Below are 16,256 nucleotides of genomic sequence, written 5' to 3' on the forward strand. Positions count from 1 at the left end.
TCAATCTTAGACCACTCTAGTGCAGGACCTAATTCTAGAAATATTGGACGTGCCAGTCAGTTTGATCATGTAACTGACAAGGCATAACATAGAAAACAGTTAACCCCGAAGCCGCTATCGGCCGGATAGCCGATACCTGTTAACACCAGATTTTGGCAAATGTGCGTTATTGATTGAGACACGGTTAGAAATCGAATTGGATGGGAAAGCTCGAATCGGCTGGAGATAGGAAGCTGGGTGCGGGGAAGTTGCGACCGATAGAGTTCGAATCGGACAAGAATGAGAGTTCGATTGGGCCCAAAACCTGGAGATAGATTCAGGGTTTAACCGTAAGTCCGGGTAAATTAATTAGGATTTATGTTGAAGTTTGTTTAGGATTCTGTTATTTAATTAGAGTCTGAATAATGTAAGATTAGGTGGTAGCGGATTCTTATCTGATTAGTTATTTTCCCAAGGCTATAAATAGGAGTGTCCGGGGTCCTTGTAAATTATCTCTAGATCAATTCAACTTGGCGCATCGCCTCAAATCTTCGACTTGCTTGAGCTTTCGGTGCGGAGTTGTCAACTTCGCAATGTAAGTTCTGGTTCGTCAAAACCGTCGATCAACTTAGACAGAACTGTCTCGGTCAAAATCGATCTTCTGCCTGGTTGATCGGCATGTTGAGTTCTACTGTTATTTTAATCTGTTCTAGCTTAAGGTAGTGGTAGTTGTCGATCAACTCCTCGTAAGTTCCTATGTTCGATCTTATTGCATGTGTTTAGTCAACTTGATTCCGTCCCAGTTCAGTCCGATAGGGGCTTGCGAGGGTTTATCGCTGGAGTTTTAGCCAGCATTATCTTAAGTAATCCACTGATTGATTTGTTGGTCCCGTTGATCTTCATATTCTTGTGGTTATATCGTGTTAGACTGCATATTGTCTTGGTTAGGTTTGATCTATGTATGTCTGGTGCGATCTGCCCATAGAAATTTGTCCGATCGGCCGAGATTAATGAATTAGTTGATGGAGTACGTCGTTTCATTATCTCATTATTCGTATGCTATAATATTCATCTGATGTTATGCGTAGTCATGTTTAGATCTGTACTGTCTCGATTAAGTTCGATCTTCTAGGTCTGGATTGGGCACGCGTGCCGCTGGGTGTTATTGTTTTATGTGAATAGTTGGTATAGCGTTCCAGTTATTGTACAAATTCCATGCTTAGCCTTACATCGGCTAACAATTTAGCGGATGATAAATAGCAGAGCGGTCCGATCGGCCGGTTAATCTTAAGACTGTCTCGGTTAGGTCCGATCTTTTAAGATTAACTTGTCGGTCGGCTTATCTGTTATTTATCCTGCTTCTGACTTAGCCGATTGGGCGTATTTATAACTATTATCGTGAAATTCCAGCAAAGCCAATCGTCTAGTCTATCGGCTAGGGTCCTAGAACGGTATCGGCTATCTAGCCGATAGCGATTCCGGGGTTAAGTGTTTTTCATGTTATATCTTGTCAGTTACAGGATCAAACTAACTGGCACGCTCGGTATTTCTAAGAATTAGGTCCTGCACTGGAATGGTCTAAGATTGATTCCCAGGCCTACGTGTTATTTTCAGCGTCAACAACACCGTCCCAGGACCCTAGCGGATGAACTTGACAGTCGGCTTTGCAGGAATTTCATGATGGTGGGTATAAATGTGCTTAATCGGCTGAGTCAGAAGCAGGACAAACACTAAATAGACTAACCAACCATTTAATCTTAAAAGATCGGACTCAACTGAGACAGTCTTAAGATTAACCAGCCGATCGAACCAGTTTAGCGCTTATCACATGTAAAATCGACAGCCGATAGGAGACTAAGTATGGAATTTAACATAAACCAGAATGCTATACCAATTACTAGTATAAAACAATAATAATTAACTACACATATGCCGATATTAGATCTAGAAGATCGAACCCAATCGAGACAATACAGACCTAGATATAACCATATGTGAAATCGAATAGTTATTGCAGCATGTGAGTAACAGGATAGCCAACCAGCGTGATCTACCAACCAATTCATTAAACCCAGCCAATCGGATAGATCTTTATAAGCAGATCGCACCAAATAAACATAGATCAGACCTAACTGAGACGGTATGCAATCTAGCACGATATAATCATTGAAATATGAAGATCGGTGAGCTTAATGAATCTATCAATAGACTACTTGAGATAATACTGGCTAGAACTCCAGCGATAAACCCACACGAGCCCCCAATCTAATCCGGCAACGTGAGCCTGGCCAACCAGATTGATAGGATCGAACCGAGACAGAATCAGGCAACCCAGAAATACATGAACGAATCAGATGGAGGAACTCGCGAGGATTTGATCAAGAACTATTACTACTTCAAGCTAACATATCAAAGCAATAATAGAACTCAGTCCACCGATCAACCAGACAGGAGATCGGACATAACCGAGACATTCTTGTTCTAGTTGATCGATGGGTTTTGATAAACAAGAACTTACATTGCGAAGCTGACAAACCCCACGCCGAGAGCTCAAGCTAGTCAAAGATTTTGAGACGATGCGCCAAATTAGATTGATCTGGAGATAATTTACAAGGACCCGGGTACACATATTTATAACCCCAGGTGTTAACTAACCTATCCGGATAAGAATCCATACTAACCAACTTGTAGTGTTCGGACTCTAATTAAATATAAAAATCCTACACAAACTCTAAGCTAAAGCCTAATTATTCGACACGGACTCGCAACTAATACTGAATCTGTCTCCAAGCTTTGGCCCCAATCAGACTCCAATCCCTGTCCGATTCGGACTCCATCGGCTACACCCATGCCGCGTCCAATCTCCTATCTCCAGCCGATTCGTCCTTTCCTGTCCGATTCGGTCTTTAGTCGTGTTTCAATCCATAACGACGATTTGCCAAAATCTGGCGTTAACAATTAGCTGTTACTTCAGTACCTATGTACATGTTCTGAGTCCTCTTTGAAATCAGCGCACTTTCTCATTTCTCATGTTGTTTTACATTCCTCAATTCATATCCCTCTTCCAATTTCAATTATACGGGCTGATGAAGAAAGACAAAAATGATGTCGATGATGAGGAGATTTTAGCTAAAGATGAAGTTGACGGAACAACGTATAGCTAGGGGCTGCTGGTCAAGAGGCCGGTGAAGCGTTTTCAAGGATTCTACGCAAACATGAGGTGTAGTGCACCAATCTATTTATGAAAAATGGGCCCTATAGAGCAGCCTACTAGTCGTGGTGCCTGAACAGATTTACCAGCTGCATCTGATCGCATTTCTCAACTCAGTCTTCACTCTTCACCTCACTTAAAAGTTACAGCTGTACCTGTCGCTCTGTTTGGAAAAGATAACTAAGCTGCCTTTGGCCTACAAAATCTACTAGCATATTTAGGGTTGCTACCTTGCTGGGCAATGCAACTTCAATTCAATCCAAGGCCATGGAGAACCTGGTTCGGTCAGGTCGAGGGACTAGGGATGTTACTTGCCAAAATATATAGTATGAAAGGGGTATACTTCTTATGGACGATAATTTTGGGTCCCTCTTCGGTGTATTTTACGGGTAGTATTATACTACCGGTAGAACTAATTTCATCCGTTGGTTTAAATGGGTATTTTTATACTTTGTTAATTAATTGATTAGTATTATTTGGTAATTTTGTTTTTTGACAATAAAAATCATAATAAAAAGGACGATATTACCCCCTTAAATTTCTACTACACCTAATATTGTTGGTAGTATATTTAATCACAGCCGTCCGATAAAAATAGATCAACGGTGTATATTAAATTCTACTAGCAGTAAAATGCACCAGAGTCGGTCCCTAATTTGGGACGTGAGATGCGGACCCATCGATCATCGATCCAATCTATTGATCTAATGTAAAAGTATCTATTGATCTAATGTAAAAGTTGAACGATATGTTCCAAAGTGTTGAGGAATGAAAGAAGGAAAAAATGAATAAAAAAAAAGATACTAAATGCACTTCCATTTGCTTTCCTATCAAAGGGCTCATATCCTCCCCGTCGTGTGTTTGATTCCCATAGGATCAGATAATCATTTTACTTTAATTCCTGCATATTTTTCATTCATGTATTTTCGTACCCGCAATTATCGAAGGGTCCCTGAAACACAACTGATTGAAACTAGCATGGAAGGAGGGGGTAGCCTAGAAGTTTTTAGATCCTTTCAATTTTTTTCCGGAGAATTTACAGCACGTAGTGTTTGTACATGGGATTTTTCGAGACTACTACACTGTACCACAAAGTTATCTTTTTCTTGGCTTCCACTAGGTCATAAAGTTATCAAATCATTTCCATTAATGATTTGATATTCCATTTTAAAAATATGATATGGGTGTGTTATTCTAGTTCAAAGTTATTAATTTATTGGTTTATTATTCATAATTTTACTTTCTACCTTTAAGAAAGGAAACATTGTTTAATATATTTGCATAAAAAATTGTATAAGACGAACAATCAAATGTATACCGAAAATATACTATGTCTGATTGCCCCAGCTGGTGGATGCTTCTCAGGTGCCACCCTCATATAGTGATAGATTATTTCATTTGTTCTTGAATAGAAACTGGATAAATTTGTACCATTATTTTAAGCAATATAATAAACAGTAAAAATACAGGAAGCACATGTAGTGCTATGGTTAAGCCGTAGTGCATAAGCATGACTCCACTCACCGTGGTTTAAATCCTGGTGCTCACGAATATTATGGGTTTTCAACATATATTTTTTGAGATCAGGGATGTGTTTTTGAGCATCTATTATTCTACCATATAATTGCAAAGAAAACAATAAAAAAGTTGGTTTAAATGTAAGACGTGTTAGTAAGTTTGACGCAAAATAGTTATATTATATTAAAAATATTATTTATCATATATTTGCACTACAAGCTAAAACCGAAAACTATTTTGAAGGGTCTGGTAATGTATTCTGCAGATAGGTTAGAAAATCTATTATGTGTTCAAGCTGGCTGGTTATGGAGGCATGCCTATTTATGATAATGAAAATATATTTCCAATCCATTTTGTGCAATACAACATCAACGCTCTTATCGTTTTATAATAGTTTCTCTTGCATATATAGAAATTATATGGTGAGATACAAGACAACTACAATTCTACAACAGGAAAACTATATGACATAAAAGAAAAGACAATTTTTGGAAACCACGATGTTTCATTTAACTGAGAATAGACTGACCCTTTCTTTTCTCTTGCAAATAAACATTACTTCCTGACAACCTAATTAAGTGAAGAATCATGTGAATAAATACGATATCTGGGAATAGAAGTATATTCTTCTTAATTTCATTCAGATTAGAAATAAGTGGCTGTTTGGATCCAGGGATTTTTTTTGTCCCTTGCCACATCGGATGTTTGGACATTAATTAGGAATATTAAATATAGACCGATAACAAAACTAATTACATAAATAAATGCTATTTCATTAGACAAATTTTTTAAGTCTAGGTAATCCACGATTAGCAAATGTTTACTGTAGCATTACATTCGCTAATCACGGTCTAATTAGGCTCAACAGATTCATCTCACAGAATAGTTCAGAGTATGATGTATGTTTTATTAATAGTCTATATTTAATACTTCTAATTAATGCCTAAACATTCGATGTGTCAGAGACTTAAAAAAAATTCATAGGTATCCAAACACCCCTAAGACTTCCCATAAAAAAAGGTTTGACTTGATTAATATAATTGCCAACGTGAGGGGAAGGAAGGCCATTTAAGGGTAGGCCCTAGCGGCGAGTCAACTGCGTACACACATGCATGCACATGATACGAACAGGATTGAAAATTGTTTTCTATATATGGCCAGGAAATGGTTGACCAATTAACCTACCAGCCAGCTGCCAGAATATTTTGGCATGTTCTCCAAATGGGCTTCAATTAACTAAGATCATCCGAAGTGCAGAAAATGTTATATACAACTGTCTACTGTTTAAACTCCCGAAATTAATAGATTTGTGTAAAGAAATTAATCATATCTATAATATATCATTTCACACATGAAAAGTGAGTGCTGAAAAATAAACTACGAAGAAAAAAAACAAAATTAACTCTAAATTTAAGATTAAAAATTTAAATTTTATATTGCAAATATAAAAAAAAAGAAAAGACGAGCGTGCTAGTTTTCTGCATAACGAGTAGTCCCGCCACCAAGATAAAATAGAGAGCTAATCCCACACTTCCGCCACCAACAACCACGTTCAGCGTCAAGACCCCCCTTATTTACATCGCCAAGCTTCCAATGCAAGAGCAATCAGAAGAGTTGCCCAGCTGCTGCTCTCTCCTACTTGGGAAGCTGCATCCAGTTCAAGGTGAAATCCCCTTTTCCCTCCCACAGTTTTCGATTACTGAATTTTGTTTTGTTCCATGTTACTACTAATCTGCAAGAACATCTAAACCATATCCCGGAAATAGAGCAAATTTATCTGACTTTTCTAGTGTGGAATTGGGGGTTTGCAGAACTTCTGGTGTTTGTGCACGCATTTGTTTGCAACAAGGAGCGTCCTTTAGCTTCTTGTGTCTCTTGGACTACTCATGCCAGATCTGAGGAGGGTCATGTGATTGTCTGTGTTCAGTTAGAATTGAAGTTAGACAACATGCTTGAATCTTGATGCGATATGCGCACCTATGCATTTTCAACAACATCGAAAACATTTGTAAGAAAAGCAGAATTGACATGGGTTTTGTTGTGATTATATGAGCTTGCCTTGATTTATCTGGAACCTACAACACTACGGTACATAGGCTGTGTTTTTCTACGCAGACTTTTTACTTCCCAAAGAATAGTGTATTTTTTTTAAAAAAAAATTCTATATAAAACCAATGAAGGTTTGATTACACCATTCACGCTATTTTGTTTAACCAAAAACCTTCACATCATTTAGCTCCTGGTTAAAACAGATACCTGTACTTGCCTTCTATCTTTAATAATTATTGTCTTTTCGACATTTGGCCAGTACTATATACTATCTTGATCTATATTGACCTTTGTTAATTTTATTCAAATTTGTGTTTCACATGTATAGATATTATAGCCTAACCAGATCTTATGCCAGATTTTCTTATTTTTAAATGTGCACTTATGGTCATTGGCTAATAAAGGAAACAAAACAAAAAGAAGTTGCATGTAAAGCTAATTGGTGGTTTCATATGTTTTTCATTTTACCAGGGGTGGTGGGATACCACGTGAAGCTCGTGGCACAATTACTGTAAATTAGATATTGTGAAATCAGCTTGGTTATAGTCAACTTATGGTCATCATTATATCGCGATAACCACAAGCAATCAATAGTTATCTTAATTAAACAGAGAAGTAAAAAACATGGAATTCGTGACGGGCGCAATGGGCACACTTCTCCCCAAGCTAGGAAAGCTGCTCAAGGAAGAGTATGAGTTACAAAAGAGTGCAAAAGATGGGATCATTTTCCTCAAGACCGAGCTTGAGAGTATGCAAGCTGCCCTTGAGAAGGTCTCAAATGTGCCATTAGACCATCTTGATGAGCAAACTAAGCTTTGGGCTAGAGATGTTAGAGAGATATCCTACAACATCGAGGATGACATAGACACTTATATGGTGCGAGTTGATGGCCTTGAGTCCCGCAAAAAACACAATTTCACATGGTTAATAGATAGGTGCCACAAGTCATTATCCAAGGTTAAAATCCGCCACAAAATAGCTAATGACATCAAAGATCACAAGAGCCAAATTATGGAGGTGATGGAACGACGTAATAGGTACAAGATTGATGAAGTTGGGGCTAGGCTTTCAACGGGTATCGACCCTCGCATCGGGACACTATTTGAGAAGGCCGAAAATCTCATTGGCATCAATAAGGCAAGGGATGATTTAATCCATAAGTTGTCTGTCAGGAATGTGGAATGTACAAAGCTTAAGATAGTCTCTATTGTTGGATTCGGGGGATTAGGGAAGACAACTCTTGCCAAAGCAATGTATGATGTTCTTCAAAAAGAGTTTGAAATTTCAGGTTTTGTACCAGTTGGTCAGAACCCCAACATTAAGCAAGTGTTCAAAAACATCCTGGTTAAACTTAACAAACCAAAGTACATAGGACTCAATGCAGCAGCACAAAGCGAATATGATCTGATTGATGAGCTTCGAGCATGTCTTCAAAGTACAAGGTATGTATCAATCAAGTTCTTTTATTTTTAAAAATAGACCCTCAGAAAACTTATTTATAAATCTGAACATTTTGATCACTCTACTAAAGCGGCAGTGTTATTTGGATTAAACTGTGGACGTTTTTGTCTTTTCCACTGAGGTGCACAACATAGTGATCACCAAATTAATAATGGACTAAATGGCAGATGGTTATCTCTTATTCCACAATTTCAACTCAAATTTAAAAAGACATCAATTATTTCTTGACATATTTGATTGTGTTCTTGGGAAAAAATAAATTTAATTTAAAATAAAGACTACAACTCTATAAATATAATTAGCATGTGTAGAGCATTTATAAATCTTCAGGTGTCATGGACTATACTCTATTCTTATCTGGGGAGTTCAAATTATCAGGAGTATCAAGCAGCATGACTATTTAAGACTATTTAATAGAAATAGTTTGGTCCGACTAACTTAACAATTTGAATGAGCTCACATCCTCCTTAATAGCAGTTTTATCATTTCTCATAATTGAAGACTTATTGCTCATATATAGCTTTTTTTATGTCTGCTCATTGCTAGATGGCATCTCCATATCCCATGGATGGCTTAGTATTTTTCTTTTGTCTTAATTTACTGTTTGATGGCATATATATCTAATTGATCTGAGCTAGTTAGTGTGATGCATTAGCTTTGCATTGGCAATTGGTTAATATATAGGAATATATATGTGGGACTAATATATGATGATAGAATGAACATATGATTTATAGCATATGTTATTCAAGTGTTACCTTAGTAGATCATGAGACCATATATATTAAAGAATAGTATAATGAAGTTTGCACTACACAGTTTGTTGATTTTTTTTAATACCTAAAGTTAACTCTACGTGTTTGTGAAGTAATACATGATAATATGATCTGTATCATCAATTTTTTCATTCCTTTTTAGTTGCACAACATGCCAATTAAGGGTGAAGTTGCGGTGGCAAATAATTTATTCTTTGATAATTTAAAATATTATCAGTATGGATCTTGAATCATTAAGTTAATTGGGAAGAACGCGATGACCCAAATAGATTAATATTGACACATATAATTTAATATTTACGGCCATTTGAAACTTGTAAAAGAATTATCTGCAATCTTTAACTATCTTAGCAAGAAAAAAAAAGGAATGGGGAAGCAAGGGTGGTGCACATGCATCCACATGTAGTAGGGATTGAAGGGATTTTATTATCTAAGATCAATCTAAAGGTGAAATAATATTACGCTCACAGATTTAAATAAAAATCAACGGTCCCTGATTTTTGACCCAATCTGATGAAACATGGCCTATGTTTATTTTCGGACGATTGATCCTAACATTTAAAGTTTCTCTCAAAATATGGTATAGTGAATTCTAGAGTAATACTCTCCACCTAATTATCCCTCGTTTAATTTTCACCCATTATTATACCTTACATATACATTGTTTAACAAGAGGTATCGGTTATACAACAGAAAAATTCACATATGTAGATGTATAGCACTTAAAATACCTCTTCTATTGCGAATGGGTCCTAGTGGTTACAAAGGCATTAGTAGCACCTTAGGTCCTAGGTTATTTTCCAGAATTCTAATAGCTTTGTATCGAGGCGCCCATGCGACTTCGTGGTTAGGATTTTGCGTTGTACTGTGTTCTTATTAAAAAAATACCTCTTCTATTGAGCACTCCATTTTCATTTTTTTATTAAGATTCCCTTTTCATTTTTTTTCTCTCAAAAACACAAGGGACGAAATACCTCGTTACCCGTTGCTGCAAAGGTTCCTGCTAGCTTCTGCTGGCCTGCCGTGCCCGTGCTGTGTGCTGCATTGGGCATGACCGGAGTGCTCCCGCCTGTGAATTAGGAAGAAAGGGGAGGGTGGAGGAAGAAAGGAATGAGGGGTATTTGGGAAAGTGAACGGTGCTATCGGACAAGAAAATGCTAAATTGATAAATGGAGGAAAACTTTTAATGCTATTAAAATGAACTGAGAACTTTCAATGGTATATATATCTATAACAAAACTAATATGTGAACCCCTAGAATGAGCTATTCTATGCCCCCTCCCTCATAAAGCCCAAACCCTCTCCCACCACTTTCCAAAGGCCCAAAACCCCTCTTCTAACCTGGTCAAAGCACTCTCCCGTCGGTCAAATCCATCATTTGACCTTCCTCCACACCCACCTTTATTAACTCCCGTCTATCTGAAAAACGCAGTAACACAAAGACAAAAATACAGTAACATGCCTTATAAAATACAGTAACAACATCAAAATATAGTCATGACGGATCTATTTTTTAAAATCACATTTTTTTAACCAATGTGGTGAAAATGGTTTTCAAAAATAATATAAAACACATGAGATATTGCTCTCTAAAGATTAGGAATACAATATTTTAGCTCTCTCCCATGTATTAGTTCATGTATTAGTTGTACTGTAGAACACGGTACAGTCATGATATTACTATACTTTTATTGTGATGTTACTGTATTTCTATCACGATATTACTATAATTATGCAACACATACGTTACTGCACGTATATCACGATGTTACTGCACTTCTATCACGACGTTACTGCAATTGTGCAGTAACAATACACATATTTTATAGTAACATAGTGTTATTACTACGTATAAGCGTATCGTTACTGCACTTATAAATATTTCTTAAGATTTTGAACTTTAAACAATTTTATCTCTCACCTCATATATTATTTTTTCAGAACTTTTGTACCATATTATTTGAAAAAAAATGTTTTAAAAAAGTAGATCTCACATGGTATGTTTCGATATTGTTACTGCAAATTAGTCATCGTCTTACTGCATTTTTGTCGTCGTGTTACTACACAATTCCTGTGAGGCGAGAGGTGAGCTTAGATAGACATGAGAGGAAGCCCATAAAAGAATTGACCCACGGGGTTAATCCTTTGACCAGCCTTTAAATAAGGTAGGTGGTTTTTGGGCCTTGGGAGGAGGGTGTGAGGTGGGATAGGTCTTGGGAGGTATTGGAAGGGAGGGGGTGTAGAATAGCTTATAATATGGGGTGCATATATTAGTTTTGCTATATATATATATATATATATATATATATATATATATATATATATATATATATTTCAGTGGGATAGATCTAAGTTTGAATGGAAATCATAGCATACTTCTATTTGGGGGACGGAGGCAGTATAAATTTATTAAAACACATGTGGGTCCACTGAGTTATTTACAAACATAATTAATTGAGAAAATCTAACAAATGCAACTGACAAACATTTAATTCTAAGAAATGCCATCGACTACTGTGGGTTCTCAGAAATGTCATTGTATAAACGAATTTATCTAAAAAATATCATTACCGTTAGGGTTCCGTCAACTTCTTTCCGTTAAGTGGTATAGTATGAACAGTATATCTAACGGCGGAAATGGACGAAACCCTAACGATTGCATTTCTTAGACAAATTCGTTTGTAAAATGGCATTTCTTAGAACTCGTATTCGTCAATGACATTTCTTAGACTTCGAGGTTTGTCAATGGCATTTTTTAGATTTTCTCTTATTAATTACTTTTTTAGGGAAATTTTTTAAGATAAATGATATAGTAATGTTTAATTAATTGTGGTACTCCAATATTTAATCATCTAAACAAAATGGACTTGAACTTGAAATTTTACAAGCATATACAACAAAATGACAATTACAATCATGCATAGTTAAGGTATGTGCACTCTTGTTGATTAAATTAAATATTGACACTGAGATTGCACGGGTGAGTTTTAATCCGCTCGTAGAGGAATCCATTAATTGATGATTATGGTATTTTAGATCCTATAGATTCTTGTAAGTTTCTCATTTTTATGCATATACTGCAAGATTGTTCGACTAACATGTGCCCCTTCCACTCCTGTGTAAATAGGTATTTGATTGTTATTGATGATGTATGGGAGACATCAACATGGAAATATATTGAACATGCTTTACTAGATGATAGTTGTGGAAGTAGAGTAATTGTAACAACTCGTATTTCTGAAGTTGCTAAAACAGTTGGTGATGTCTACTTCATGAAGCCACTTTCTGATAGTAACTCAAAACAGTTATTCTACATTAGAATCTTTGGTTCTAACTACAAAGGTCCAACTGATGACGTATTGGCTGAGGCAACCAAGATCATCTTAAAGAAATGTGGTGGTATACCATTGGCTATAATTACAATAGCCAGTTTGTTGGTTGATAAACCAGTGGAGGATTGGTTTGATGTGTATAACTCCATTGGATTTGGGCCTGATGACCAAAATAAAGTAGTTCATAACACAAGAAAGATAATCTCATTTAGTTACTATGATCTACCTTCTCGCCTTAAGACTTGTCTTCTGTACCTAAGCATATATCCAGAAGATCATGCAATCAAGAAGGATACTTTGATATGGAAATGGATAGCTGAAGGCTTTGTTTATGAGGAACCAGGAAAAACATTATTTGAGGTTGGAGAGAGATACTACACGGAGCTTATAAATAAAAACATGATTCAGCCAATGAACAATGACTATATTTATTACTACCAAGGTGGGGATTACTGCCATGTGCATGACATGGTGCTAGACCTCATCCGCATCTTGGCAAACGAAGAAAACTTTGTAAAAGTATTGGATAGAATTCATGGAGAGAGCATTTCATCTCTGGATAGCAGAACTACCCGTAGGCTGGCACAACATAAGAACTGGAACGAACATAGCCTGGAGATGGCTACGGGCATGGAACACCTGAGATCATTCAATGCCATTGAGTGCCCTGTTAGCATGATTCCCCTGCTTGCAACCTTCGAGGTTCTACGTGTGCTAGCACTTGAAGACTGTGATGTCACCGGAGGTTGTGACCTCAAGCATATCGGGAACCTACATCAGTTGAGGTATCTCGGACTGAAAAATACATGTGTTGCCAAGCTCCCAGAGGAAATAGGGAATCTTGCAGAGCTGCAGTCACTGGACATCTCTCGCACTGACCTTGTGGCACTACCGGCAACCATCGTCAAGCTAAGCAAGCTAATGCGGCTATGCGTTGATGTAATACCAAGCATTTTGCCTGGGATCGGGAACCTGACATCCCTGCAAGAGCTGCGGCTGGGCGTTGTATCAGATGACACCTGGCCAAACTTTGCTGTGGAGTTGCGCAAACTTGTGCAGTTGAGGATACTCAATGCTTTCTTCCATTTCCAGAATACAAATGAGTGTTTTGTGGATGTTCTGGTGGAGTCATTGAACAGCCTACGTCGAATCCAGCGCCTGGAAATCGCAGGCTCTCTGAGGATTGTGACATGTCGCTGGGATGGTTGGGAGCCTCCACGGAAGCTCGAACGGTTCTATTTGGGGAGCGACTTTCTCCTACCCCTGCTTCCAACGTGGATGAACTCCATGCTTGTCCCACACCTCACCTCTCTGGACCTTAAACTGCTGGACATGGAGAACAAGGATCTGGATATCCTTGCGAGGTTGCCGGCACTCCACATCCTAAACCTACAAATCGAGGGGAAAAAATTGTCCTGCACCGTCGCTGGAGACGGACTCTTCCCCAAACTGAAACTGTGCCGTACAAACATAGCACTCACATTTCTACCGGGAGCGATGCCAATGCTGAAAGATTTTATATTTCATGTCACGGTATCATGGTATGATGCCACCAATGACATTGGGTTGGGGAACCTCCCTTCACTCAATCTCGCTTGGTTTGAACTTCACTGCGAGGATGCCACACCCAGACAGGTGATCAAAGTGGAGCGTGCTTGTAGGCGCGCTGTCGACGCCCACCCCAACCATCCATCCATTAAATGTTTTCGATATGGAGAGGTACAATAATTGACTTTGTTAAACATCATCTCTTAATCAACTGATTAGTTGTTTCGCTAGCACTGCTCAGTTCAGATTCCTCAAAAAAAAAAAATCTGCTTTCGTCTTTCCCTTTTGCACTACTCAGTCGAGATTTCAATTTCAGGATAAGATGGCAGAAGACTACTACTTTCCTCGAGTACAAATTTTCGCTCCCAAGATGAAACAAGACAAACATCACGGTGAGGATGAGGAGATTTCAGATACGAACCAAGAGGTACTTCACTTTGCGTTTGGAAATGACTCCAAGCTGTAAACACTCCAATCTGGTCTTATTTACTTGCTCCACCTTTCTTTTCCATTTCCAGCTGGACAATGATGAAACCAAGCAGGAAGAGTTTTTGCACTAATATTAGAGCAAATATGTCTGCCCTAGCTCTTTGATGCATGCTGGTAATTAACGTACATCAACAGATTCTTCATGCTATCCTATTGAGCAGCAGGGAGGAGTAATACAGGGATAGGAATCTCACCATTGAGTCTTTGTTGCAGAGATACAGTTCCTGAAAAACTCTTGAGCAGGAGCACAGGACAAGAGGGGCTCGGTCGCTGCTTTGGACTAATTTTACCTTCCTTCGCCGTTTTTCTCCTCAAGTTTTTCTCGAACGCGCAAAAGATTTGCACGTCAATATATTATCAGGAAAGAGTTTGAAACAAAAGCGCCCTAAGCTAGACAGGCCATAGGTGGGGACCCGGAACAGAAACGTCGGTCAGGCCCGACGAACGAGAAAACTTAGGAAAAGGACTAGCTTCTACTAAACAAAAAGGGGGGTCACACAGCTACTCTACACTATACTCCCAAAATATCCCCAAAGAAAGCAACGTTTGCCGATGACCAGAGTTGGCCTTCCGAGCGGACGGACTCCAGCACCTCTTGGACGGAAGACAACACCGAGTCGAAGACCCTGCGGTTGTGTTCCTTCCACAGCTGCCAGGAGATGAGGAGGGCTAGGGAGTCGAAACTGGCCCTCGAAGAGTTGGGCAAGGACGTTCTCAAGGTGGGCCACCAGTCAAGAAGGTAAGCGTCACGAGGGGGAGAGAGGGACACCCACCCCGCTGGTGCCAGCACCAGGCGCCAGACCTGTCTGGCGAACACACAATCAACGAGAATGTATGTGTAGATTATGCAATAATTAAGGCCCAACTTGACAGAATAAACTTGTGATTGTCCCCCTACATTTTTTCGTGCTTGCTTTAATTTGTGTTATGGGCATGGCACTTGGCTGATTTGCAGCGGTGCTGGTAGAGCCCGACGGGCGTTGCGTGGCACGATCCCTGGTGTGTGGGAGACGTGACCGAACATGCAGGGAAGAACTGCCCATGTTTTCTTTGTTTCACCAGAATAAAAGGCACAAGGGAAAACAGAAAAGGTGCTAAGTTGTTCTTTAGTTGTCTCGCGTGTGTGCTCTCTATCGGATCTTTATTTGCAGCTGACAAGTGGTATCAGAGTAGGAGATGTCCCTGGCCGGCACTAGCACCTCTCCCTAGCATGGGTGGTGTGGCGGCATAATCGTCAAGTGTGTTATTTAGAGAAGCTCAGGCTCATGGCGCTCAGAGTTATGTGAATTCATATTTCATTTGTTGATGGGTTTATCACGGCTCATCATGCTAGGAATTATACGTATTAATACCTCATTTTCTCATGGGTTATTAAGTGAAAACATAATAGTAGCAGTTGGTTAATACTAATTGATTACTCTCTAATACTTCACCTTCCGTAAGACCATTAATCCTCATCTTCCTTCTTTTCTCCTATAAAAGGAGAATGGAGTTGATCTCCCATGTGTGAAGAAAAGGAGATAACACAAATCACTTTAAACGTCCACACCAAGTTTTTGCTCCTGCATTGCTATCTATTGTTCTCCCGATTCTGATACTTGCATGCATACGTACTCGAAACGAACAGGCCTCTAATCGCTTCAGTACCTAGACAGGTAGGTGGGCGATCAAATTTTTGGAGAGTGCTTCAGCTTCCTCATCGTCTGGCACGACACTGCTTCCCCTGTGGCAACTCCCTACTTCCCCTGCATCAACATTCTGACCAATGGAGGTGGCAAACCGGCAACAACAGAGGGAACGAGAACAGCGGCAGTGGAAGTGGCAGCGGCACTGCAGTGAACGGCGACAACACCAACGCTACTGGTACCGGAGGGTTTTCTAAATATCTTTGCC

General features: G+C 38.8%; 1 protein-coding gene across 1 annotated transcript; it reads left to right on the forward strand.

Moving 5' to 3' along the window:
• The first annotated feature begins 7,381 nt into the window (after nt 1-7,381).
• On the forward strand, nt 7,382-14,434 carry LOC102706702 (disease resistance protein RGA5-like). Its single transcript, XM_006663497.2, has 4 exons — nt 7,382-8,199; nt 12,122-14,045; nt 14,191-14,301; nt 14,393-14,434. Exons 1-4 carry the CDS (start codon nt 7,382-7,384, stop codon nt 14,432-14,434), a joined length of 2,895 nt encoding a protein of 964 aa, XP_006663560.1.
• Nucleotides 14,435-16,256: the final 1,822 nt, after the last annotated feature.

Source organism: Oryza brachyantha, chromosome 11 (genome assembly GCF_000231095.2).
Source record: "Oryza brachyantha chromosome 11, ObraRS2, whole genome shotgun sequence".
Lineage (NCBI taxonomy): Eukaryota > Viridiplantae > Streptophyta > Magnoliopsida > Poales > Poaceae > Oryza > Oryza brachyantha.